The sequence below is a fragment of the Aspergillus sclerotioniger genome (assembly GCF_003184525.1).
Source record: "Aspergillus sclerotioniger CBS 115572 chromosome Unknown BO94scaffold_9, whole genome shotgun sequence".
Taxonomy (NCBI): domain Eukaryota; kingdom Fungi; phylum Ascomycota; class Eurotiomycetes; order Eurotiales; family Aspergillaceae; genus Aspergillus; species Aspergillus sclerotioniger.
The window spans coordinates 591,928-616,106 of NW_020290999.1; the positions used below are offsets into that span (position 1 = coordinate 591,928).

Below are 24,179 nucleotides of genomic sequence, written 5' to 3' on the forward strand. Positions count from 1 at the left end.
AAGTCTGATATTTGGCGGTGCGGGGAAATTGTCATGCGCCTATTATGTACCAATGTCTCTAGTGTGCAGCCCAGGAGACTTTCGGCCCGAGCGTGCAGTTTGTCCGGCTTCATTAATATCATGGAAGATCCATAACTCCGTTCCTAACTGGATACATATGAAACGCTCAATCGTGATAGCTGGGACCTCATGGGCAAATGTTTGAACCCGTATACATACACCGAATGCATCATGACGGGCATATTTGAGGACCAAAGATTCTTAGAGCAAAGAAGAAAGACACTACAAGAATCGAAAACGATGGGAGGGGAGAGGACGAAGCTAATGCGGGCGTCATTCGGGCACACCTCTATCGGAGTCTGCTTTCGGCCCATGATCAAGGCCGACGATCGCCCCAAAGCCCCACGATACCCATCGCGAGTGCAAAACCGGAGAATATGGCCCGCACCCGCTGGAGACGACGTTCCGTGTCCATCTCCTTCTGGACACTCTCGCCATTGATGTTCTCCTCCGCCTCGACCACTACGATATCCTCTTCTTTCTTCTGCTTCTGAACGGTCTTGCGGCTGCATCCCATGTCGTGCAGAACGTCCTGGACCCAGACCACCAAGCCGTCCTGTCGGTGGAACCAGTAATCCATACCATATGAGCCAAGAGTGGAAGTGACGCACATCCAGATCAAATAAGGATGCTTGCGGTGCTTGGGAGAGACGCAATATGCGAAGAGAAGACACCCATTCGCGATGTTAGTCAGTCGCAGACCGTGTTTGCGATTCAAGCGCTTGACTTCGCCGAGGGACCGGGAGGCAGTTGTGGCAGTAGGAAGAAGGCTCAAGGATGGAATGGCGACACTGGAAGCAGAGTATGACAGGCCCTATAGATGATCGAGGTCGCGTTAGTTGGGCTGGGATAGACTGACCTGCCTGGGCCGAGGAACATTTGACACCCTTGCGGCAGGTAAACTTAGTGCAAATGAGAAAATAGATAGGGATCGTACTGTGAGCAGCCCAAGGGAGACTGTGCCCACAAACTTGGAGACAGTGATGGGGCACGCCATGACGGTCGTGAGATGGGAGTCGACAACGCGACCGTAGCGCTGGCACAGGGAGGGGACTGCAATGGGGGATAAGCCTTGTCTCTCAGGGTAAGGGTGTAAATAAAATCCTATAAGCCCCCTAGGATGAGAGGTATGTTGAATGCGTAGAGGGATTAGGACTCGAAGGTACTAGCACCACTAGAAGCCATTAGAAAAGTTCGCGATGGCGAGCCGACAAGTGACGTTGTTGCAAGCCTGAGGCGTAGAGCCACCCTGTCAGCCAATCACCGGATCGGTGTTAGTTACTGAGTAGCACTTAGTAATCCTCCGAGGCTGCGACTAGCCAAAATACACTAGTCCCCGTACGGTTAGAGTACTCCGACCGGGCGCTTTACTTAGATTAGCTTAGGGAGCTGGGACAAGCCGAGGCATCTCTGCTAGTCTGCTGCTCCTCACGCGGAACTGCGGAGAAACCAAGGCTCATACGGGGGTATTCAGCCACCCGCCTGAGGATCATCATTAAGCTACTCCGTTCTTCATACTATCCTCCACAGTAACACGCACCACATCGCACACTCCGGTCATTCACTTCCCTCAAATTCACCTCCCAATATGCCCCTATCAAAAGAAGCCTACCTGAGTGATTCCTGGAAGGATGGCCTGTTTAGTGAGTCGGCTTACCCTAGCCAAAGCACACCCAATCCCCATCGACACTGACTCTCGGCAGCGAACAAAGTCGTTTTTTGCACGGGAGGTGCAGGAACTATTTGTAGCGCTCAGGTCCGCGCTCTGGTTCATCTAGGTGCCAATGCTTGCATCGTCGGCAGAAATGTTGATAAGACCGAGAAAGCAGCCCAGGACATTGCGACCGCCCGTCCTGGTTCCAAGGTCATCGGCATTGGCGCCGTGGACGTACGAAAACTGGATAGCCTTCAAGATGCGGTGGATCGCTGCGTCCGAGAACTTGGTGGGATTGATTTTGTCATGTATGGGCCACATCTTTTCGAGGTGACACCTCGCTAATCTTGGCTGGGTGAAGCGCCGGAGCGGCCGGTAATTTCCTCGCCTCTATCAACCAGCTCTCAGCGAACGCTTTCAAATCGGTCATGGACATTGACGTCCTGGGGTCTTACAATACCCTCAAGGCGACTCTACCGTACCTAGTTGAGTCGGCCAAAAAGCACAGAGTGGACTCGAAAACGCGTAAGTCGACGGTTGACAGAGTACCCGGAAAGGGATTCATACTTACTCGACCATCAGTCAAGCCTTCTGCGGCAGGTACCGGAGGACGTATCATTTTTGTCAGTGCTACCATTCATTATAGGACGATGCCTTTCCAAACGCACGTGTCAGTTGCCAAGGCAGGCGTGGATGCACTGTCGCACAGTGTTGCTATTGAGTTTGGCCCTCTGGGCATCACCTCCAATATTATTGCACCTGGACCCATTGCTTCGACAGAGGTTTGCCCTTGTTCCATCTACTATATGGGAACAGTTGACTGATGATCTCAGGGTCTCGACCGTCTCCTCCCGAGTGACAGTATGGAGGCTTACACTAAGTCGCAGCCGCTAGGCCGATTCGGCTCTGTGCGTGACATCGCTGACGCCACCGTGTATGTCTTTGCAGACACTGGCAGTTATGTCAGTGGTCAAACTCTAGTTGGTGAGTCCTTCATGGCAGAGGTTACGATCAATGATTTGTTGACAAAGTGACCTAGTTGATGGCGCATCCTGGAGGATGTCGGCCGGTGGTGCAGCCTATGGAAAGCTTTCGTATCCTGATTTCCTCCTTTCAGGCGACGCAGTTCCCAACGTGAAAGGCCAGAAGACATCCAAACTTTGATGGTGCACCCCCAGTTGAGTAATAATTTTTCTGTTTATGCTTTGCTCAGTATAGAATTCGTCGTCAACTTCCATAGCAAGTATTGTTAAGAAGGGCAGCACTTGTGCTTTGCGGACAAAGAGGCCCTTACAATTTCAAAGACCCCATTCGTTTCACAGTGTTCTCCAGCTCTGTCGAAACTCCACGTGTCATGCTACATCGAACAAGACAACAAAGAAACCGATGAAATATCAAGACAATGCCCGGGATTGACAAAACTGCCCCTCAGGCGAAATCCGAAATTTGAGAAAGTTTCAGGGAACTATCAATAGATTCGAATAAAGGCCCAGTGCTGAGTAATGCTATATGGCGATCCTGCCCTGTGCTTAGATATAGGCAGTCTTCTTGTGGGAAACTCCTGTGCCATGCTGAAAGCATTGAAAGAAAGGAGTGTATCAATAACCTTATAAATGCGCTTAGCTGCGGATCGGCATTTGAGGACCATGTTCAAGATCCAACCTTCCCATCAACTGTCCCTACTACAAACAACTATCCATCAACTCCAGCTTCAAGCGTGTCAACACCGAAAAGAACGGTATACCAACCATCAGTATCCACGATGCCGAATAAGGGACCACGCAGTCGCAGGGCGTCTTTCAAAGAACGAGTTGAATTTGATCCGCCACCAGATGCCAAACCAGAATACCTTACCGATGATTTGGAGGAGCTTCAAGCAGCCCAGCGAAAAGCCAAGGAAGTTGAGGACCGAAATGTGGAACTAGCAAAACTGAATGATGAACTAGCACAAAAACTCCACATCTCGAAACAATCGCTTGAAGAGCAACACAAAGCCACGGTAAATGCAGATGCAGCTCGTATTCTGGCTGAAAAGTTAAGCGATGCAAGAGAGAAAACTATCAAAGCAGCCGAGGAAGTCAACGAGCAGCTCCAAAAGAAGACCGAGGTCCAGAAAGGAAGGATCAACCAGCTTCAGGAACAGAATAAGAAGATCGCACGAGACAAAGATGAAATCGATAGAATAATCAAGTCGCAACAGGACAAGTTAAATGACAATGAAGAAGAGATGAAAAAACTCAAGCATCAGCTTACCACACAACAATGGGAGATTACAAGCATGAGAACGGAATATCAGGCTAGGATGACAGAGGCAGACAGAAATAAATTGTTTCTATTGGAGCGGGTTCACAGGGCTATTGAGACGGAGGATATTGCTGAGCACGCGATGTTAGAAACTGTGCAGCATCCCGGTGTCACCTGGCCCGAGCTGGCCCCCTCGAGCGACAGTGGGCAGATGATTCCCTCTGGTGCCAATCAAACGCTTTTGTCACTGAGCGAGGAATTACAGAATACCCTATATAGCCTGTCTGAAGGCACAGCGAGTCGGTCGAGTTTAGCGACACTTTATGGGCAGCAGGCGCAACTGGATCGCGAGACAGACCCGGCCAGTCTTCCTGACGCGCCATCGCTATTTGGTCAAAGCCTGGCCCCGGCTGCCGAAGTGGCTCCTATGGACTGGGGCAATGTGGAGCAAGCAGCCCATGCAGGTGTGATTCCATTCCTCGGGGATCTATCCAACACGAATCGAAAGCGGCCTCTGTCTGAGTTGGAGAACGCAGATGGCTTCCATGAGGTGGATAACGCGTTCGCACGGGGTAAGAAGATTCGCATTGCTGCCGGTCAGAGCCAGCTAGAGCAGATCCAAGGCAATGTGGGTTATGATAATCGCTTTGAGTTCCCACTGTTCAACCCGGCGACTTCGCGGAAACTTTGGGGTCGTACATATCGGACTGCAGGTGTCCAGACGCTGGATAATTCTCTCAAACCCCAACCGACAGCTACGATCATATCTGTCAAACAGCCGAGCGAGCCTGAACGAAAGCTAAAGAGATCCCTGTCATGTGGACCGAATTACTCAGGGCCAGTATATCTCCCAAAGAAGTATGAGTCGCATCCTTTGGAGATAAAACCATCCCGAACGACACCAAAGGCCTGGACCAACCTGTCGACCGACCAGCTGCCTGCCACGGGTGCTCTGCAAACGCACATTGTACCTAGGAAAAGAATCGCAAATAGGGTCACACAGACGGCCCCAAAGAAGGTTCACGAGGAACCACCGATCCCCATCTGGATGATGGTACTGGTGGCCCTCTTCAGCCTTGGGGTGCTCCTGGTTGTTTGGGCCCTACTTGGTCGTCTAATCCGATGGTTATTTATAACACTAAAATGGATGCATTACAACGAGGTACCCGAAGACGTCTTGAGAATGGTGCGCGGTAGAAAACGCCCTGGGTGGCTGTGGGTGCGAAAGATAGACTATAATCTGGCCAGACTTGTAGACATCAAATCGGGCTTGCTTGGATGACGATGCAGGTACGAGTCTGTCGGCCCTGGTGGCACGGCGGACTTAGTGATTGGGAATGGTATAGATGTATATAGACAGCTGATGTAAATATACCATGTATGATGATTCTTGTCAGGACTAATCGCATAATATGGAGTGTATGATACATAGTATCTAGTAGCAAGACAATAGTAACCATAATAATAATGACAATGTCTATTTTAGGAGGCGGAGATCATGTGATAGAGGATTTGGTGGCGGATGCGTCAGCTTCCCCCCAATGCAGTAGGCGGTGGGCCTTTACTGCGTCACCTGCTCCACCGGCGCGCCCCAGCCAGCCAACCAGCGACGCGGCCCGGCCATGCAGCGATTCGCCTTTGTCCCCTCCTGACGGACATTCAAGAACCAAGCGCCCGGTCGCATCCAGATCATCAAGCCTTCATTTCTTTATTTTTACTACAACGGATTATCATCGTCATCATCATCTTCTTCCATTTTCTATCTCCCTTTATCAGCGAATACTCCCTTCTTCTCTCACCTGCAGCCACTTTCCGACCCTCTCATATGTGCCTGTTCTAGATCCGTCTCGGCCACCATGCACCTCCGTTCGTGCCTTGTGGGGAGCGTTCTCGCTCTAGGCGCCAACGCCTTGCTAGTTATCCCCGAAGTCGATGAAGCCATCGCCCCTGAGAGCGATTTCCCCCCCTTCCATCCGCTGGAGGTTTATGCTGCCAAGAAGCAGCAGGTTGAGCTTCCCTGCACCGAGTGTCCATTCCCCGAAGTTGGTGAGGATGGGAAGGTCAGCTGGACTGATGGCTTCCAAACGTCTCTGGTGAGTGGACCCGCCTTGGAGTTCAGGACGACCCGTAGAGCAAGAGGACACAAAATGCTAACACATGGCTCAGTCGTTGGAATTCTCCACTGAAAATGGCTTCCTTCTGGCCAACGGTCGCCAAATCTTCCCTCCACCCCCTCCCACTCTCATTACTGCCGTGCAGCGCCGGGCGTCTGATGGCGTGGAAACGGAACCGATTCCCTTGGGATACGCTGTAGAGGAAATGCCACTGCCAACCCCGCCCGAGGACCCTATGGAGCTCGTGGCTGTGCGCTTCACTGTCCTCGATCTCGACAGTCGCCCTGTTCCCTTGGACACCGTGGCTTTGACGCTTATCCACGATCCTAACAGCGGTGAGCTGTACATGGCCAAGACCGAGATTGAAGAGGCAACACCCGACCGTGTCTCCTGGAGACAGTGCCGTGGAAAGCCGAATTGTCTGAGGAAACTGTTGTTTGACCGGATGCGGTCCTTGTTCGCAGCGGCCAAGGCCCGTATGCTTGGAATGGGTCCCAAGCCGAAGGGCTCGCATTGCGGTGGTCCCCATGGCTTGGATCACCCTCGCCCACCCCCGCCTCACCATCACCACCACCATCATGATGATAATGATGAGTTTGACCCCGAGCGCATTGCTCCCCCTCCCATGGAAGGAGAAGATGCCGGCTTCATGGGCCACATGGGCCACATGGGCAAGTTTGACCGTCCCCACCATCACCACCACATGAACCACATACACCATGGCCAGTGGGAACGCACTGTCCACCGCGTGGTCCGCTTCATCGTGGTTCCAGCTGTGCTGGGTGTTTTGGCAGGTTTGGCCGCTAGCGCTCTCGGTATGCTGGTCGGCCAGATCGTGGTCTTCATGTGGCAGCGTTTCCGCCGCTCTACTCCCAAGGATTCTTTGGAACAGGGTACTATGGCTGAAAAACAGGGTCTGATGACCGAGTCTTCCGATGAGCTCCCTCCTGCGTATAGTGATGAAGAGCCCATGACTGAGGAAGTGCCTTTGACTAAGAACTGAACCAGTCTTTAAGCGCTGCTAATCTCGTCGTTCCCCTGGACAATGCAAGTTGAGACACTGCACAACGACCTGGACATCTACGGAGGGGTGGCATTGGCAAGACTTGCCGGCAAATTCGCCGGAGATGAATATATTTGAGCTTCTCCTTGTTCCTTTCGGGGTGATTCTGTAAAGCAAACTCTCGTTCCTATTTCCTTTCTTTACCATTTTCGAAACCCCCGTTCCTCCCTTTTTATTATTTTTGTCCGCTGGGATCTAGTTCGCTCTTTCGGCTTTCTTGTCGGCTGTACCAGTCTAGGTACTGCACCAACTCCGCTGCTTTTCCTTATGTAGCGCAAGCATGGATCTTGTTCCGTACCAAAACCACTGTAGTCGAACAATACTGCAATCGTAGAAGGGAGACTGTCTCAGATGCCTTGTCACGTGAGGGCCGTCCCGGAAGCCTGCCCGGAAGCCTGCCCGGAACGGTCGCCGGCGACGTTCCCCTCCTCTCCTCTCTCCCATGCCGACCGTCGTCACACTCCAGGTCCTTCTGTCTGCCGCCGCCAGAAGCCCTCGCCGAACGATGTTGCGCTAGCTTCCTACGATGACCCTGAATCCCGCCGTGAATCATCCGTGGGCTTCTGTGCATCTTCTTCGCCGAACCCTGACTGCCGTGTGAGCTTCAGCAGCTCCATCCAGCTCCCGCTCCCGCCCGGGTCGGCCGTCAGCCTTATACTCAACCCAGACGCAGGAGGATACACCTGCTCATAAGTCCCAGGCCACCTCGGCAAGCTCCTCTCCCTCCACTAGCACCATGATGCAGTGGACGTCGTTCGTTCAGAAAGCCCAGTCCTTCATTGACCCGGCCAACTTCAGTCTTCCTACCCTCTCTTCCTCCGATCGCAACCCGTCCAAGGCCTCCTTGTTTCGCCAGCAGTTCCGTCTTCCGGATTCCCAGAATCCGTTGCAAGAGATCACAGCGGAGCTGATTCTTCCCATACCGCATACACCGTCCTCTACATCCCACGGCGAACCCTCCCGCAATCTTGTTGACCGCGCCGGGAACCGCTACGCCGGCAGGCTCCATCTGAGCGAACGGTTCCTCTGCTTCTCGACCCAGCCTACAAGCTTCACACCATCCGCTAGCCTTGGTGCGTCGACGCATTGGGCTGGTCAAACCAACGGCACAGGCCCGTCTGGAAATGGGTTTACCATTCCGCTGTGCTGCATCCGGAGGGTGGAACGACTCAACAGTCTCAGCCATGTTTTCTCCCTCGCGTTAACGACATGGAACGGTGCACTGGGGAAGCAACAAAATTCCGAATTTTTTCCACAAAGGTTCACTATCCAGCTGGCTGGAAGCAGGCAGGCCTGCGAACGCTTTTGCGACGGCTTGAAGAAGGGGCTGCGGGAATGCATGAAAGAAATCGAGAACCTGCGAATAGTCGTAAATAATTGCTACTCGGAATACTTACTATCCGGGGCCAAATCTAAATCTCAGAATGGAGAGGCCCTTGAAGTGCGTCAGCCACCCGATGCCGGGCTGGGAATGATATTCCGATATCCCGGTGATGCTCGCAAACTTCGAGACCGAAGTAAGATGAGGTTATGGGGGGAGTACTTTAGAGGTATGCGACCCCATTATGGAATTATATTGACTGGAACGTATACTGAGTCGTTCTATAGAGAATGGCCGCAACGCGACGCTCATCCGTCAACCTACCTTCCATAAATTAATCCGAGTTGGTCTCCCCAATCGTCTGCGGGGAGAGGTCTGGGAGGTGACATCGGGTTCGCTTTACCTTCACTTGAGATCTCCAACTCTATATACGGAGACGCTATCGAAGTTTTCCGGACAAGAGTCCCTGGCGATCGACGAGATCGAGAAGGACCTAAACCGCAGCTTGCCCGAATATGCCGGGTTCCAGAGTGAAGAAGGCATTGGTCGCCTTCGAAGGGTTCTTACAGCCTACAGTTGGACCAACGCAGAGATTGGGTACTGCCAGGCTATGAATATTGTCGTTGCAGCTCTGTTGATGTGCGTTGTCCGATCATACCGTCCTTTTGAATGAAGCTAACCCTTCCAGTTATATGTCGGAGGCACAAGCCTTCTTTTTGCTGTCTGTCCTTTGCGATCGCCTTCTGCCGGGCTACTATTCAACAACAATGTACGGCACGTTGCTCGATCAAAAAGTGTTTGAATCCCTTGTGGAGAAAACTATGCCTGTGCTTTGGGACCATCTTACGAAATCCGATGTGCAGCTATCCGTTGTGTCCCTTCCATGGTTCCTCTCGCTTTATATTAACTCTATGCCGCTGGTTTTTGCTTTCCGTGTATTGGACGTGTTCTTCCTCGAGGGCCCCAAGGTTCTTTTCCAGGTCGGCCTAGCCATCCTCAGGATCAATGGCGAGGAACTTTTGGATATACAGGATGATGGCTCTTTCATCTCCGTTTTGAAGGCGTACTTCTCTCGCCTCGATGAGTCAGCCCACCCTAGATCTGAGAATCCAAAGCTGAGGGCTATCACTCGGTTTCAGGAGCTTATGGTTGTCGCTTTCAAAGAATTCTCTCAGATTACCCACCAGACAATTACGGAACAGCGCGAGAAACACAAAGACGCTGTTCTGGAGAATATTGAAAGTTTCGCCAAACGCACGTCCATCCGGAACCTGGGGCCAGATAGTAAAAAGCTCAGCATGGATGATTTAGGTGTAATCTACGACCGCTACTACGAGGTTCTATATGACCGTCAACAGAGGGAGAAGCTCCTAGAAGAGGAGAGAAGGCGCCAGGAAAAGAAGAGGGTGGAAAGGACATCCATCCTTGGGCCTCCAGTTGATAGAGAGGTTGGCCGGGTTGGACTTGGTCCTAGTCCCACTCACATGGACTATGACGCCTTTCGGCATTTCCTCGCAGCAACAGCAAAATGGGCAGTTGCGGACTCGCCCGGATCATCACGCAAGGATTCAACAGCGGAACAGGGGTTCAACAGTTTCAGAGGCTGGGGCAAATCTTCCGCATTGTGGAATAATAAGCCTGAACCAGCAGATCATGAGTTCACACGACGGCTCTTCCGCCAGTGGGCTACAGATCCAGATGAAGGTCTGAGCCTACAGAACGTAGTCAACGGTCTTGCACGACTGAAAGGACCGCGTGACATCATGAACAACATTAGTTACTTTTTCGATCTCTATGATGACCACGGGACTGGTCAGGTGGATCGAGAAGGTATTCTTCGCATGTCAGAGGCGCTTCTCTTCCTTTCTCGGCGAGGCTTTGAAGGCGCTATTACTCCCACGCAGTCCGTGGAGGACGTCCGAGCAAAGGAAAATGACCAAGACAAACTCAGTACCGACGAAAGATTCTTGGGGAGCGTCAGTTCTTTCATACGTCGTTGTTTCGAGTATGCCGATCCCAGCCATCCGGATAGAGCAGCCGAAGAACAGAAGGACGACGATGCGGCGGGAACAGCTGATAAGCTCGGGTCTTTTAGCATTGGAGACGATGAGGAAGACCTCATCGATGTGGGTGACGATGCAAAATCAACTGATTCGACTGAAACAGAAAAGGCCGCGAAGCAGGTGCCTGAAGACAAGTCCGACGCGCATCACAACCGAGCCTTTTCAGAATCCGCAAACCCTGCACTTGATCCCAATAATCCTCTACACATCACCCTTCCTACCTTCCGCATGGTGATCCTAGCTGACGAAATGCTGGAGCAATTCTTCGATTCATATTTCCCACAATCGTTCCGCCTCTCAGATCATGGATTGGAAGCCTTGGTTTCCTCGTCTCTCTCGTCGAACCTCACCACATTCTCCAATATCGGTGCTGCCAAACCCCAATCTAGCCCGGCAACCGGTGCCTCGGTAGCGGGAGCTTCAGGCGGTATCGTTCCTCCGGGCAAGGGTCTCCGCGGGGTGCTGGACAACATTGTATCGGACGGCATCCGTATGGCTGCAGAGGTCAAGAAGAGAATGGACGAAGCACAACGTGAACTGGAGCGCAGCGCCCTTAACCGCCACGATGAAGAGGAGGACGAGGAGGAGGAAGAGTACGATCCTCGCGCCGGTGTGGCCACCACATCAGCGATGGTCGGTGGCATCTCTAGCTGGGGTGCAGGTGCTTACGGCGCCGACCCCGAACGGCGTAGCGTCAGAGATGCAGATCGCGATCTACTTGAAGGGGCCGAGGTCATCAGCGGCAAGGATGACGCCTCACTTCTTGACGATGAAGACGACAACAAACAAGAACGAGGAGATCAAAACCCCCACAATCCAAGCCAGTCCGATCAGACCCTCGTCAGCAAGGTTGAATTCGAATCATAGAGCCCAAGTCTGCCTCCTTCTTTCCCCGCAGATCCTTCCCATCTCATTCTACATTTTCATCGCCAACATTGTCTGCCTCATCATTTGCACTCACTACACCCATCGACCCACCCATCATCACCATACAACCGCTGTCTATACTTTCTTAGACGACTGCTGTCCCTTTCTGGAAGATCCATTGTATGTATCTATGCATGTATCCTGTTCCATCAGCCCTAAACCAGACAATATAAACCTTGATCTTCTATTTACTTCCTTCCAACTTCCCCTCACTGATGTAGACAGAGCATTTCACAACGTAGCACCAAGGCCATTATCCGTCACTCGACACACCAATCATTCACCAGTTCAATCCCTCCCCCCCACAGCGCAGAATTGTATTTAGCAATATCAACTAACACCAACTCTTCAATGATCCTACATATATACTAAGTAGCTATCGTGAACTAAGTATCTCTCTTCTGCTATGATTTTTCCCGGTCCAACCCACATCAAGCATCATCCATTGTCTTATCGTATGTCATAGTAGTGAGGGTCAGTGTCGTAAGTTTGTAATTCATTTGGATAATGCGTGAATTGTGTCTGATATTTTCTTTTTGGGTATGCCAAGTGTGTGGGTGGGTGCATGGGACATGACAGGAGTTAAGCGTATGAGGCTTTGTTGTAAGCGAACATGGCATCAAGCTGCTGGAGTATGGGAGTGACTTGTCTATCTTGCGTGCACTTGTGTGAGATATAACGGGTCGAGAAAGGGCTTTATGCATTACAATGCGAAGATATGTATGTCTGACAGTGCCAACTATGTACAAATAAACCCATATCCACCGGCTTGACAATGGTCCACAAAGGACGGTGATGGCTTAGAACATGGAGATAGAAAAGTATTCACCATAGAATATCAAGAATGAAAAATGGGGTATAAAGTCAGAATGATAGAATGGGAGGAGATCGGGGAAAACAAAAGAGGGGGTTGAGAATAATTGGACTCTGGCATAGGGAACCCCGCACGAGCGATTGTGGTACTTGTCAACTGGGAGATAGGCATGCGGATTAATCCTTTTGCCCTTCGTTCTCGATCAACTCGAGGATGATCTGGCTCCGCTCATATTCGGGATGCTGCATGCATATCTTCACTGTGTGGCCATTGTTCGCCAGGGAGGTACCGTTGGATAATCCACTGGAAAGGTTGACAGCGCCCCCTGCGCTAGTAGGGATACTGTTCGCACCAGAGCCTGGCATGCTGCTGCCATCATCTAGGCAGACGACCCCGTGGCCTGGGATGACCTGGCGTAGGCGGCCGTTCATGGCGTTTCGCACCTCGACAAAGTCCTCATTGAATAATATTAGGAATTTTCCATAAAGACACGCAGAATGAGCATGCCCCACGAATTCCATGACCACACTGCGTGACACATCACCGTGTTTGTTCACATACACCGCACATTCGGTGTATACAACCAGGAACTCGCTGTCGCTGAGGCGGAACATGCCCAACGGACGTAAAGTCCCAATCCGATGAGCGATACTGCTAAGCTGGGCTTGCGCTTCAGGGGGAGCTTCGGATCGGAAATCAGGAACGGACCATGTATGTTTCTTGTCAATGGTAAGGATCTCGATGCCTCGATGAGTCGAGATTGCTAGAGAAGAATGGAAGAGGTTCATGCCATAACTTTCGGCAGGGATATAGAACTCGTCGTACTCTCGGAAGAACTCCGTCTGTGAACGACGGGAACTGAAAAGCCGGCTCCTGCTACTGGACGACTTCTGTACGACTGGCTCGAGAATCTATAACTCGAATAAGTATGTAAGTATGCAAGGAAATCTCGCAACACGAACCTTGAATGTGGACGACAAGCCATCTCTCTTTTTATACATGACCAAGGTTCTGTCCTTCATGTGTCCTGCAGCAAAGAAGCCTACTTCTCGACTGCCAGACAGTTTCTGCGGCGCTCGCCGGGAAGAATCTGTTGTCTGGGCTGCCACCCCACTCGGAGGACACACAACATCCAGATGGTAAGCAATCAAGGACTTGTCTGCTATGAGCAGGAAGACATTAAATTCTTCGAACACTGCAATTTGTGTCACGCGCACAATAGGTATAGCCTTTAGACTCGTGGTTAGTCCGAATGCGCCTGGCAAGAAACAAGGGCTGTAACCGGAAGAGAGAAGCTACTTACCCGAGTCCAGCCGCGAGGGTCATTGTATTCGGATATGTATACGCCATAATCAGTACCAATGGCGCACATCATCCGACCAGCCGGTTGTTGAAAGACAGTAGCACAGTGGACAGCAGTTCTGCAAACTGGTGCTGGCCGTGGTGTTGACGGGCCATAACGCTCCTCCACGTCCTTGATCGCACGATCAAGAGGCGTGCCGTCGATAGTGACGCCCGTGGGAATTGACGAATTGTCAGGGGTTGCAAATGCGGTGTCAGCGAGTACGCGGAGCCTAAACGGCTCGGCATTCTGTGTAAATAAGGCGGCAGCATGTTTGGTCTTCGCCACAGTGATCTTGTCACACCAGTCTTGCCGGTTTTGGGCAGAAAAGGCATAGAGAGTATATGTTCCGTTCTTCCCAAGGTGCTTGATCTTGAACGGGTAAAGGATCTTGTCATCCTTAGAACTCTCCAGAACAGTGGTGGGCACCAAAGTCTTTCCTTGATTCGAGTTGCCGGAACTAGCAGAGTTTCCACTGGCGGTATGAGTTAAAGGCCCGCCGCCGACACCACGGCCAACGACGGCCTGTGGTTGAGCTACTACTCCCCGGACCGCAGACTTCACGACAGGGTCTTCATTATCACTTTCGAGGACCAAAAGGTCCATGGGGATTGGCAACTTGGACACATCATAGCTCTCATACTTCACGGTTCTCGATGGATCTCGAGCGGTGAAGGCTTTTGCTAGCACCAGGTAATGGTCGAAAAGTATGGCATGTGTATCCACCAAAAACCTTGTTCGTGTTCCTGGCCGCTGCAGGTCGCCTCGGAAAATGATTTCGCGTCCCAGGTGTTCTAAATTCAGCTCAACTTCCTTCTTCATTTCTGGGCGGAGCTGCAGCTTGGACGAAAGTTCCATGAGATCAACCTTCCTGCTCATTTCGCCCACTTTGTTATCACACTCGAGTGCAACCAGCTTGATTTCTTCAATGGCTTGTGCTAGATTTGCTTTTTCCTCGGAATCTTTGGGCATGTTCTTGTGAACTGTAGACAGTAGCAACGTGTACCGCTGAATCCGGGTGATGGGGGCCTTGAGATAGGTGTCCCAGCTGAGGCGATTTGACAGCTTGTGATCACGGGCCTGGTTGAGGAACTGGCGGAAGTGAATATTTCTCTCTGCTTCTTTGCGCACCAAGTAATTCGCGCTGGGAAATGTCGCCGCGTAGTCAATATAGACGGACTTCGCCTTTCGAATCCATTCGCGGAAGATATCACTGAACCCAGCAATGAATGGGCCCTGTTCTTTCTGGCGATACTTGAGCTGAGCCAGGAGATGATCTTCGTTCACCTTCTTGACAGGATCTACTTTTCCAAACACATCGTTCAAAAACTTGTTCAGACGTTTTGGCGCAATTACTGACGGTTGCATTTTCGCCAGCTGATCCCGATATAGATCACGCAAAACATCGAGTTGGGATATGAAGGAATCCTCGGTGGTTACAATCTCGTGTAGATTGTTCTGTCGGTCGATCTCCTTCTTGGGGTAAGTCTCCCAAAGTTCCTTAGGGACCTTGTAAAACGTCACCCAGTCCTCTGCATTTTTGTCTGCCTCCATCATCTGCGCTTTCAGATTGACTTTCTTGAGCGTCCGCATACAATGATGGGAATAGCAACGCCCGAACACTTCTGCTCCTTGCTCATGAAGCCGAGGGGAGTAGCATCCAGTACCGGTGATCTGGAATAAGACTCCCGACAATGTCCCGGTGCTGAATTTGACCCATTCCTCATCCTTCACCAAGGCTTCTTCCTGCATCATATTCTTGACGACACGCGCAGCTAGCGTTTCCGCATCAGCGATATTCATTGTCGGTACTTTATGGGTAAACAAAGCAACGATAGCCTCAACGATCGTATGCTCCTTCAGGTCCGTTTCGTCCTCGCTAAGCTCCCGAACCCAGGATAAAATGGCACTTAATGCCCACGGCTCCGTGCAGCGTCGGAATTGTTCTGACGACAATTTAGTCGGGTTGAACTTCTTACGACGCCCAGCAGGGATCGTAGGTAGATCGAGCGTCATGGCAGCTGTAGCATCCGGAGAAGCATCAAATTTGACGCCGCCATGCTGCTGTTGCCGCAGAAGTTCCTGTTGCTGTTTATACTTCGCCCGGTCTGCATCGGTTTTCGATCTGATAGGGGGGTCAGTACGAGGTCCAATTGGATGACTCGACAAAGACGTCGACCGTGGGACTTGGGTGGGGCTGGACACGGTCGAAGTATACGAGTCTGGAGCAGTAGGGAAATAGGAGGGTGTATACTGGGTAGAGCCCTGCACGTCACCCTGCTCCTGGTGCCGGTACGTCCCTGCCGGCATCAAATGCGACATTAAGCTTGGGTTGCTTGCCGGCTCCACAGGAGCCGGTGGAAGCGGCCGCATGCCTGGGTGGAAGAAGAGGTCTCCAGGTTCCTCTCCCCTGTCTGAGCTTTCACTTCCCGAATGTTGCAAGTGATGAGCCTGAGACAAGGGCCCATCGGTCTCATCGCCGTAATCGAAACTCATCCGACGTTCATACGCTCCTGGCTCCGCTAAACCCCCAGTGCCGGCAGCATCCACTCGTGCATGATGCTGCGAGTCTGTATAGGGATACCCAGAAGCATCGAGCGCTGTAGGTGGGTAGTCATAGTCATCCGAGAACTCCCTGCGGCTGTCTGCGAAAGGGTTGGAATGCCTCGAGCCCGATGTAGGCGCAAGCCTGGCATGGTCTAAGTCATCACCATAACCATTCGTGTGGGGATCCATCTCATAGTTGGAGGCCCGATGATAGCTTTCACTGTACGGTTCCAGCTCATCCTGGGGCCAATCCTGATGGGGAGACGGAGCGCGATTTTCCGATCGTGCTCCATATGCACTGATAATGGAGGCAGTCGTCTCCCGCCGCGCACGTTCTTGAAGGCGCTCGGCTTGAGCCTTTTCCTCTTCGTCTGCCATTTGCAACATAGCCAAGCCCGCAGCAGCCTCCGCATCACTGTCATCACTGTATGCATCGTAATTCACATACTGACCTGTACCGGTGGCAATACTACCATTGGTGTGAGTATGTCTCTCGTCGGGAGACAGCCGTGGGCCTGGTGAGACGCTGGTTGGCGGTTCCAATACCAGCGCGTCGTGTGGGTCCACGCGTAATGGATCCAAGGTGTAACCCGGCTCGCCGCCGGCTCGCCGGTCCGCAACCGCAGCCTCGACCTCCTCAATCAGCTCATCATAGCCAGTTCTCATATCTGACCGACCATCCAGGCTGTCAAGCCCGTTGGACGCCATGTAAGGATTCGAATCCGCATCTGCATCGACAGGAGGGCCAGGCAAAGGCCGCGACTGGGGATGTCGAGTCAAAGTATCTGTTCTACGTGGCGACATTTGTGTTTGCGTTTTATAAATGGGCGGTGTTGGAAGGGATCTTCCAGATCCGGGACGCGTCAGGCTAGACCGCTTCCCAAAGGCGTCCTCGGTCGATGTCGAGTGAGCCGGGGGTGCAGGAGGTTGTTCATCGAAAGGAGAGGCAAGACCACCTTCAGAATGGGAAGATGAGTGTGGAATGTAGGCCGGAATTTGCGCACCTCCAGCGTACGGGTGGGTCGCAGCGGGGTTCGCACCACCGGTGGTAAAAGAGCTGTTTGTGGACACATAAGTAGCATTGGGTGTCGATGGGGATGCTGTACCATATGACAAAGAACCCGATAGTGTGGACGAAGACGATGTCTGCTGGGTTGTGAACCCATAGTGCGTACCTGGCGAAACATTTCCATACTGGGGTGACGGACGACTTCCATACGGATGATCCGGTCCCCGAGGCGGCGGAGGCGGCGGTAACTGCGGGTGAGGAGGTCCAAAAGACTGAGGTGTGGGAGGAGCCTGTGCATAAGCGGTGGATGGCTGCCTCTGCACTGGGGAGGAGCCAAAACTAGCAGGTTGGTAGGCGGCTGGATTATAAGGCTGGTGACCGGGTGTTGTTGCGCTGCCATACGAAGCCCCAGGTCCTGTATATGCGAGTGGACTGAAGCCTACCTGTTGCTGCGAGGGTGTGGGAGGCAAGGCATATTGTTGGGGATTGTACGCAAGCTGGGTGGGTGATGTGGGAGCAGGAACCGACGAGGTATACTGGTATTGGTAGCTTGATTGCGAGGAAGCCCGGGTGCGCGACAATTGTGGAGAGGTAGGCGCAGGGATGTGCGCATATCGAGGGTCTGCATATTCATCGCGCCCAGTGTTGATGAGGTTGTAGCTAGATTGGCCCTCTGCTGGTGCATTCCAACCAGTATAGCGAGCATTCGCCTCGGTGGTCCTAGTGTCCTGGGAATGGGGGGAGCCCAAGATACCCGCATCGTCCCCCACGTTATAACTTGGCATCCTTCGCAACTGCGGGCTCGTCGGCTGGGTGGCATAGAGGTCATAGCGGTTTGGCTGAGTCGACCCCGGTGGGGAATTGGTGGACTGGTTGTAGGTCGGATATCCGTTCTGATAGTGCGCCATTGTTGTTAAGGGGCCTCGGCGGGGGTTTGATGGCGGGATGGACAAGGCTGGCCGCACGCGACAGGGGAGATGTGCAAAGCGAGGTTCGGGCACGGTCTGGGAAGGATTCCCACCGGGTGAGTAAGGATAGATCGCTCAAGGCACGAAGAGAGACAACCGGATCTCCGGATTAAGCTCCAGACTAGTATCAGGCCCGCGATAAAAAAGCGAAAACTGATTGAAGAACCAGTTACCACCAACAGCGTATTGTTGGTACAGATAGAAGGTCGAGCCTCATCCGGACGTCGGCCGACCACAATAACAAGGAGGTCCGGGGAAAAGAGATCCACCTCTAGGCATACCCCAGGAGACAAGGGGGAGGGGAAGGTCCCGCGGTCGGAAAGAGGCTCGCTAGAAAGGGAATGAAGGAGGAGGGAGGGGAGGGGAGGAGGAGGAAGCGAGGGAAGAATAAGGGGGAACGGAGGAGGGGATTGATGATCTGGTCTTGGAGTAATAGTAATAAGTTGGTGGTTCGGTGGTTGCCGGTGCGGTGCTGGGCAGCAAAAGCAGCAAACCCGCTCCCCTTCCTGCATAAGCCGCGGGCTGCGTTAGGTAGGCGGTCAGTATGCCATCCGGCGTGCCGTTTTGCTGCCTTGATACCTTTATACCTTGATGCCTTGATGCCAGACTGCCTTACTGCCTGACGAGTAATTCGAGACCCGGATTAGAAGTGATCATCCAGTTCATTATCGGCATGTGAATTAATCAAATGGTATCACTACTGACACATCGAAATCTCTAGCAGGAGAAAATCTATCTTCGCTATGGAGAAAAGCCGCAACTGGGTCTTTACATATATCATCTCCTCAGCAAGAGATCTTCATCTACACGCGCATTCCGTCTATAATACTATCGTGGACTACTTTCATCACACGCGAGTAACTCTAGTATCAACCACAGTACGTGAGTTAATACGATATGTCTATGTAAATATGAGTGCCAGTATCCCAGCGGAATCACGAGTCAACGATACCGTGTCCATTTACCATGGTGCTTTGCTGTATGCTGTGCCGATCATCCACGATCTCACATCACAGCATGTGCCAAATTGACCCAATGCAACCCCGCCTCCTCTAAGGTAATGAAGAAAGCATTGAGTGACCTCAATCCATATGGCAGTAACAAGCTGCACATGGCAGAGCTGCCTTGGGTGAACCTGAGATCCGAGGGCATGCAGCAGAGGTTCTCATTCAATCAGACTGGGTTTGTGAAGTATATAGTCTGTGGGTGAAGATACATAGGCTAAAAAGCAGTGCCCACAAGGCTTGTAGTAGCTTCCATGTAAAAGCTCAACCTTTCAGGGTGTCCGCAGGGCAGTTAAATATGTGGCATGTGGTGTGACCCGATTAGGAAATCGAAAGATGCATAGGTATTTATTGGACCATGACCAAATGGCCTCCGCTCATTATATACTGACAAACATTGATTCATAGACTCGTTTATCGATGTCATAGTGTGAACTCCAGCCTGTTGCCCGCGTAATCCCTCGCGAAAAATCGATCCGGATATTCGACACCTTTGGCCCCTACAGCCGGATTCATAGTGATCAGTAGAGCAGATACAACATCAAGACCAATTAAAGGGAGACGGATTCGGATAACAAGACATATCACAACAGCAGCCACTTAGGTAGCTAGGTAATACTCCCATGAAATCGGGGATGACGAAAGGTAAGGACATACCCGAGTTCTGCTCGCCGGGCTGATCGGCGTGCAAAGGAGCGGCGGCACCGCCTCTCTGATGATGCTCCCAGATGCGCTGCTGCAGGGTCACCAATGCCTCCGGTGATCCGACCCTTAGGCAAGCATGGCGCCTGGAATCCAGCTCGCGGTTCTTTCCAAAGGCCACATGGATTTGCTGACTGCCGTCCGGTGTGAGATTGAACCTATTCGCAATCAATTTCGACTGTATCTTCTCAGAGCAAGGCTTCAGCGTGGAAGTTGCTCACCACATAAGGGTTCCTTTTTGTAGGTGGGGAACTGGGGCGGATGGGAGACCCAGCGTGTTGGTGTAGAAATCTTCTGCCAGGTCCAGGGTCCCTTCCGGGACGAGAATGTTGACGTGCGCAAGACCGGTGATCATTTTAACTCTGCTTCTCGATTGTAGCTCGTTGACGTCGATCTTTAGACACAGGGAGACAAGAGGAGGGGAAGGGTAGATAAAGATCACGATGAAGATCCCGCTAACTGAGGCTCGGTGTTATTTCCCGACGGGGTCGGAATCTGATTTCCTGGCTGCCGGTGGTGAGGGGTCGTTCCTACGCGGGGTGAAATTTAGAGACTCGGGGGAAATGTTCGCGACTTCTTGATTTCCCTTGCATTTCTGGGGATAGTCGGAGAGTGTCCTTTGCGACCCCGCCTTTCCTATCTGTGATTAGTGATTAGTGATTAGTATTGAGTCCACGCCTGCAGGGACCATGGTGGGGTTCGCGAACTCGCTCCCGGAGTGGTGATTTGTGGACTCTGCAAGTACTACTTGCAAGTGGTTTCATTCACCAAAGATTTGCACAGGCTGGGGAAAGAGTAGGGAATTTGGCCTCTATCTATCTTTTGTTTTGTTCCCTCTCTCCTTCGGTCAGCCTGGGGTGAGATGCCGATTCCCGGCCGGCAGCGGAAAGCATTCCGCTCCTCTACTGCTTCCGCTTTTCTTTCCGAGGCAATCATCAATCACGCCTCCTACATCCATGATTTCACCACCCCGCCTTCAGGCACCATCGTATGATGATGATGCGATTGACCAAAGAGACCGACTGTCTGCAAGGCATGGATGTTGGTCTATACTCGTGGCATATGCCGGCAAAATGGAAGGATGGGTATCATCTCCCTCCTCCCTTCTGCCCCTCCCCCCATAGCGGATAATTCCCGTGGTCAACAGTCGGGTTCGGCTCGGCTCCATAGGCAGTATCTACCTCCCATGCCATATCTAGCACCTACGGAGTACTCCATACATATCTCGTACCTGCCTATGCCGCGGTTTGGTTCCTGCTAACGACATCTCAATCTCCACTCCGGAGTATCCCAGATGCGTCCAAAGTCCAAGCCCCGGCATCCGGAGACGTAACCATGGCAAAGAGGCCTCAACCGACACCGGGACTGCCCTCCCGATTACCCTTCCGACTCCGCAACCCCGAACCTCCAACACTGGGTCGCAGTCTCGGGATGATCCAGATACAATGGTGGCCAGCCAGCCTGTTTATGTGGCATTGTGACCCAGGGTCAGGCCGCATGTCCTTAGGGTGATGCTTGCTCCGTCTTATCCGGGACACCCCAGGGGGATCCTGTATCCACCGAGCCAGTGGATCTAGAGCCTCTGGCTGAGTGGACGATGCCCATTCTTCCATGACCCACCAGAGCATTGGCTCCCGCCCAAAGCTGAGCAAAAGAAAAGTGAGAAACGAAAATTTGGAGGGCCAGCTTGGGGCCAACAGGCTGATATTAATGCATGCATTTCCGTATTAACCTTCTCTTCGTAGCTGACTATTCTCCTCTCACCATCATCGTCTCTTTGCTTCGCTTAACAAGGTGCAGAAGCTGATCCGTGCCCATGGACCGACTTCATCATGATACATACGAGGCCAAAGGTGACGACGCCTCCTCTATAGCGGAACGCATATCTGTTGTCTCCCACCGTCGCGGCTCGCAGGTCGGGGCCTCCGGCCTCCATGACAGTATCGAGATAGAGCGGATTAACACCTATCGTCTTCAGCAACAACTCACTATAGGATCCAGTCGCAGTCGCATACCGCAAGACCAGTGGCTACCCCTCGGGGCCGGGAAACCCTACCCACCGCCTCTCCCAGATTCGGAAGCGTATGTGGTCGAGTTCGAAGGAGCAGATGATCCGATGCATCCCCACAACTGGCCCATGAAGAGAAGGTAAGAAATGATGGCCCCCATTTATCGGACCTATATTGCATCGGGATGGTCGTTGATGCCCCTGCAGAGTCATTCTGGGGTCGCTTCTCACCTCATGTGCCCTGGTAACTGCCTACGGCAGTGCAGTATTTGCGACTGCTGCTTCGGGTGCCATGAAGGAGTTTGGCTTTGGTGAAGAGGTTGCGGCACTGGGAACGACTCTCTACGTCTTGGGCTTCTCGGCGGGGCCAACGGTGTGGGCACCTGGCTCGGAGCTGCTCGGCCGGCGATGGCCACTGTTGATCGGGATGTTTGGCTTCGATCTTTTTACCATAGCCTGTGCCACTGCCAAGGATACACAGACCCTAATGCTGTGCCGCTTCTTTGCGGGCTTCTTCGCTGCCAGCATCATTGCCCTGGTTCCCGCCAGCCTGTCTGATGTCTTCAACAATCACCAGCGTGGAGTCGCCATCGCCATGTATACCATGTCGGTGTTCACCGGTCCGTTCACGGCCCCGTTCATTGGCGGCTTTACGGCATCAAGCCATCTAGGCTGGCGGTGGACGCTGTATGTCCCCGCCATTGTTGGGTTCTTTTGCCTCGCGTTGATAGTTCTCTTCACCGAAGAGACATACGCGCCTATTATCCTGGTTCAGAAGGCGGCCATCCTCCGACGCCAGACGCGGAACTGGGGTATCCACGCTCGTCAAGACGAACTCGAAGTTACGTTCCGCGAGATGGTCACCAAGAATTTGGCGCGTCCATTCTTAATTTTGTTCACCGAGCCGATTGCGTTTCTACTCACCCTCTACATGTCGTTCATCTATGGATTGGCCTATGCACTGCTGGAGGCGTACCCGATCGTCTTCGAAGGCACCTATGGCATGACTGGTGGTGTTGCAGGGTTACCCTTCATTGGCCTTATCATTGGCGAAATCGCAGGCAGTACATTTGTCTTATCGCTGTCGGGATCCTATTCGCGGAAGTTGGTGGCCAACAACGATGTGTCGGTGCCGGAATGGCGTCTTCCCCCTTGCATTGTTGGTGGCGCCGCGTTTGCTGGTGGGCTATTTTGGTATGGCTCTCCCTCCCTCGGGCGCACGCCAAGCCTGGTGCAATACTGACGAGTGAGGGCAGGTTTGGATGGACTGGCTGGGATAGTTCAATCCATTGGATGGCTCCCACGGCTGCCGGAGTGGCAGTGGGATTTGGCTTAACTTCCATTTTCATGCAGTGCTTCAACTATATTCTGGACACTTACTCGAAGTTGTGAGTGCACTCCGTTTTCCGCCTTTCTTATTTTCTTCTCCCATACGGACCGGGCTGCATGCTAATGATGTAGTGCTGCGTCGGCCTTTGCGGCCAACACCATGATGCGATCCATGGTGGGTGCCGTCTTCCCTCTTTTCACGCGACAGATGTTCAACAACCTCGGTATTCAATGGGCAGGTACGCTGCTAGGATGCATTGCCGTGGTGATGATCCCAATCCCGGTGATGTTCTACCTCTATGGTGGCCGTATCCGGCAGAAGAGTAAATTGGCCCCTGCGATGGAGCTTGTCGAGGAAGAGATCAAACAGGCATAATGAAGCACTATAAAAGAAGGCATTGCTGTAAGTATGACCATAAAGATAGACATAGTTAAAAGGTTATACCGCTCAATACATTCTTACCTCGATTCCTGGCTTCCTTCACGGATGGCTAGTGATTCAAGAAGAAGCGACCGATTTCACGGCTTGAGTCGGGCGCGAAGTCTTCACTAGATAAAGGAGGCGGTGCTTCGTGATTCGAAAAAGCAAATTTCTCCAATTACCATGATCAATTGGAGTCAATTAGACAAGACTTTGTAACCCATGTCCGGTACCATCGCGCGCAAGCTTCATTCCACGTGCGATTATGGTCACCATCCATGATCGAAGCACAACGGACTCATCCTTTTTTCATTTGGATCCCCTAGAATGAATGTAGTCGAGTGCCCACGGGACTGAGCAGATCAATGGCACATTGGGTCCATAATTATCACCCCCTTTCTGATGCTTGCAACTTTTCGCAATACGAATGTTAGTCTGTGGATCGACGCTTCAAGTCCTGTCTTTACGTGTATGTCTCTGCGATCTGCGTATGCCGATGTCATCGCTGCCTAGACGGTCTCAGATATGGCCTCGATGGGCCGATTGGCAGCGATGCTCGAAGCAATTTCCGGAAAACTGATATCATTGT

At 52.2% G+C, this 24,179-nt stretch overlaps 8 protein-coding genes across 8 annotated transcripts; 5 read left to right on the top strand and 3 right to left on the bottom strand.

Annotated features, from left to right (window-relative positions):
• Positions 1-4: 4 nt before the first annotated feature.
• BO94DRAFT_513630 (uncharacterized protein) lies at positions 5-1,057 on the bottom strand (the record flags this gene model as incomplete). Its single annotated transcript, XM_025609851.1, has 2 exons — positions 5-874; positions 998-1,057. The coding sequence occupies 2 exons, from the start codon at positions 1,055-1,057 to the stop codon at positions 377-379; spliced, it is 558 nt and encodes a 185-aa protein (XP_025469208.1). The 3' UTR covers positions 5-376.
• A 516-nt stretch (positions 1,058-1,573) lies between these two features.
• BO94DRAFT_564825 (SDR family oxidoreductase) lies at positions 1,574-3,208 on the top strand. Its single transcript, XM_025614451.1, has 6 exons — positions 1,574-1,703; positions 1,764-2,022; positions 2,076-2,239; positions 2,297-2,496; positions 2,548-2,698; positions 2,754-3,208. Exons 1-6 carry the CDS (start codon positions 1,649-1,651, stop codon positions 2,876-2,878), a joined length of 954 nt encoding a protein of 317 aa, XP_025469209.1. The 5' UTR covers positions 1,574-1,648; the 3' UTR covers positions 2,879-3,208.
• Positions 3,209-3,476: 268 nt separating this feature from the next.
• On the top strand, positions 3,477-5,325 carry BO94DRAFT_573908 (uncharacterized protein; the record flags this gene model as incomplete). Its single annotated transcript, XM_025614992.1, has 1 exon — positions 3,477-5,325. The coding sequence occupies one exon, from the start codon at positions 3,477-3,479 to the stop codon at positions 5,238-5,240; it is 1,764 nt and encodes a 587-aa protein (XP_025469210.1). The 3' UTR covers positions 5,241-5,325.
• A 285-nt stretch (positions 5,326-5,610) lies between these two features.
• Positions 5,611-7,434, top strand: BO94DRAFT_622918 (uncharacterized protein). Its single transcript, XM_025617112.1, has 2 exons — positions 5,611-6,051; positions 6,125-7,434. Exons 1-2 carry the CDS (start codon positions 5,815-5,817, stop codon positions 7,073-7,075), a joined length of 1,188 nt encoding a protein of 395 aa, XP_025469211.1. The 5' UTR covers positions 5,611-5,814; the 3' UTR covers positions 7,076-7,434.
• Positions 7,435-7,871: 437 nt separating this feature from the next.
• Positions 7,872-11,386, top strand: BO94DRAFT_462132 (GTPase-activating protein; the record flags this gene model as incomplete). The annotated part of the gene is made up of 3 exons (XM_025607961.1): positions 7,872-8,685; positions 8,744-9,095; positions 9,145-11,386. 3 exons carry the CDS (start codon positions 7,872-7,874, stop codon positions 11,384-11,386), a joined length of 3,408 nt encoding a protein of 1,135 aa, XP_025469212.1.
• A 941-nt stretch (positions 11,387-12,327) lies between these two features.
• BO94DRAFT_394877 (putative Rho guanyl nucleotide exchange factor) lies at positions 12,328-18,231 on the bottom strand. Its single transcript, XM_025607347.1, has 3 exons — positions 13,564-18,231; positions 13,223-13,489; positions 12,328-13,171 (listed from the first exon to the last, which is right to left on the bottom strand). The coding sequence occupies exons 1-3, from the start codon at positions 18,064-18,066 to the stop codon at positions 12,437-12,439; spliced, it is 5,505 nt and encodes a 1,834-aa protein (XP_025469213.1). The 5' UTR covers positions 18,067-18,231; the 3' UTR covers positions 12,328-12,436.
• A 1,292-nt stretch (positions 18,232-19,523) lies between these two features.
• On the bottom strand, positions 19,524-20,642 carry BO94DRAFT_533634 (putative glyoxalase family protein). Its single transcript, XM_025611365.1, has 3 exons — positions 20,054-20,642; positions 19,788-19,990; positions 19,524-19,630 (listed from the first exon to the last, which is right to left on the bottom strand). Exons 1-3 carry the CDS (start codon positions 20,185-20,187, stop codon positions 19,554-19,556), a joined length of 414 nt encoding a protein of 137 aa, XP_025469214.1. The 5' UTR covers positions 20,188-20,642; the 3' UTR covers positions 19,524-19,553.
• A 1,042-nt stretch (positions 20,643-21,684) lies between these two features.
• Positions 21,685-23,618, top strand: BO94DRAFT_533637 (MFS general substrate transporter). Its single transcript, XM_025611366.1, has 2 exons — positions 21,685-23,034; positions 23,097-23,618. Exons 1-2 carry the CDS (start codon positions 22,133-22,135, stop codon positions 23,230-23,232), a joined length of 1,038 nt encoding a protein of 345 aa, XP_025469215.1. The 5' UTR covers positions 21,685-22,132; the 3' UTR covers positions 23,233-23,618.
• The last annotated feature ends 561 nt before the right edge of the window (positions 23,619-24,179 follow it).

Excerpts from the sequence above, each read along its gene's own strand:
- BO94DRAFT_564825 (XM_025614451.1), top strand. The coding sequence starts at position 1,649 with ATGCCCCTATCAAAAGAAGCCTACCTGAGTGATTCCTGGAAGGATGGC. Across the intron at positions 2,497-2,547 it reads GACCCATTGCTTCGACAGAG|GGTCTCGACCGTCTCCTCCC; the intron begins GTTTGCCCTTGT and ends TGATGATCTCAG. Across the intron at positions 2,699-2,753 it reads CAGTGGTCAAACTCTAGTTG|TTGATGGCGCATCCTGGAGG; the intron begins GTGAGTCCTTCA and ends AAAGTGACCTAG.
- BO94DRAFT_533637 (XM_025611366.1), top strand. The coding sequence starts at position 22,133 with ATGAAGGAGTTTGGCTTTGGTGAAGAGGTTGCGGCACTGGGAACGACT. Across the intron at positions 23,035-23,096 it reads TTTGCTGGTGGGCTATTTTG|GTTTGGATGGACTGGCTGGG; the intron begins GTATGGCTCTCC and ends GAGTGAGGGCAG.
- BO94DRAFT_394877 (XM_025607347.1), bottom strand. The coding sequence starts at position 18,066 with ATGGCGCACTATCAGAACGGATATCCGACCTACAACCAGTCCACCAAT. Across the intron at positions 13,490-13,563 it reads ACCCTCGCGGCTGGACTCGG|GCTATACCTATTGTGCGCGT; the intron begins GTAAGTAGCTTC and ends ACGAGTCTAAAG. Across the intron at positions 13,172-13,222 it reads GCTTGTCGTCCACATTCAAG|ATTCTCGAGCCAGTCGTACA; the intron begins GTTCGTGTTGCG and ends TTCGAGTTATAG.
- BO94DRAFT_533634 (XM_025611365.1), bottom strand. The coding sequence starts at position 20,187 with ATGATCACCGGTCTTGCGCACGTCAACATTCTCGTCCCGGAAGGGACC. Across the intron at positions 19,991-20,053 it reads CAAAAAGGAACCCTTATGTG|GTTCAATCTCACACCGGACG; the intron begins GTGAGCAACTTC and ends GATTGCGAATAG. Across the intron at positions 19,631-19,787 it reads GCCCGGCGAGCAGAACTCGG|GGGCCAAAGGTGTCGAATAT; the intron begins GTATGTCCTTAC and ends ATCCGGCTGTAG.
- BO94DRAFT_622918 (XM_025617112.1), top strand. The coding sequence starts at position 5,815 with ATGCACCTCCGTTCGTGCCTTGTGGGGAGCGTTCTCGCTCTAGGCGCC. Across the intron at positions 6,052-6,124 it reads ATGGCTTCCAAACGTCTCTG|TCGTTGGAATTCTCCACTGA; the intron begins GTGAGTGGACCC and ends CACATGGCTCAG.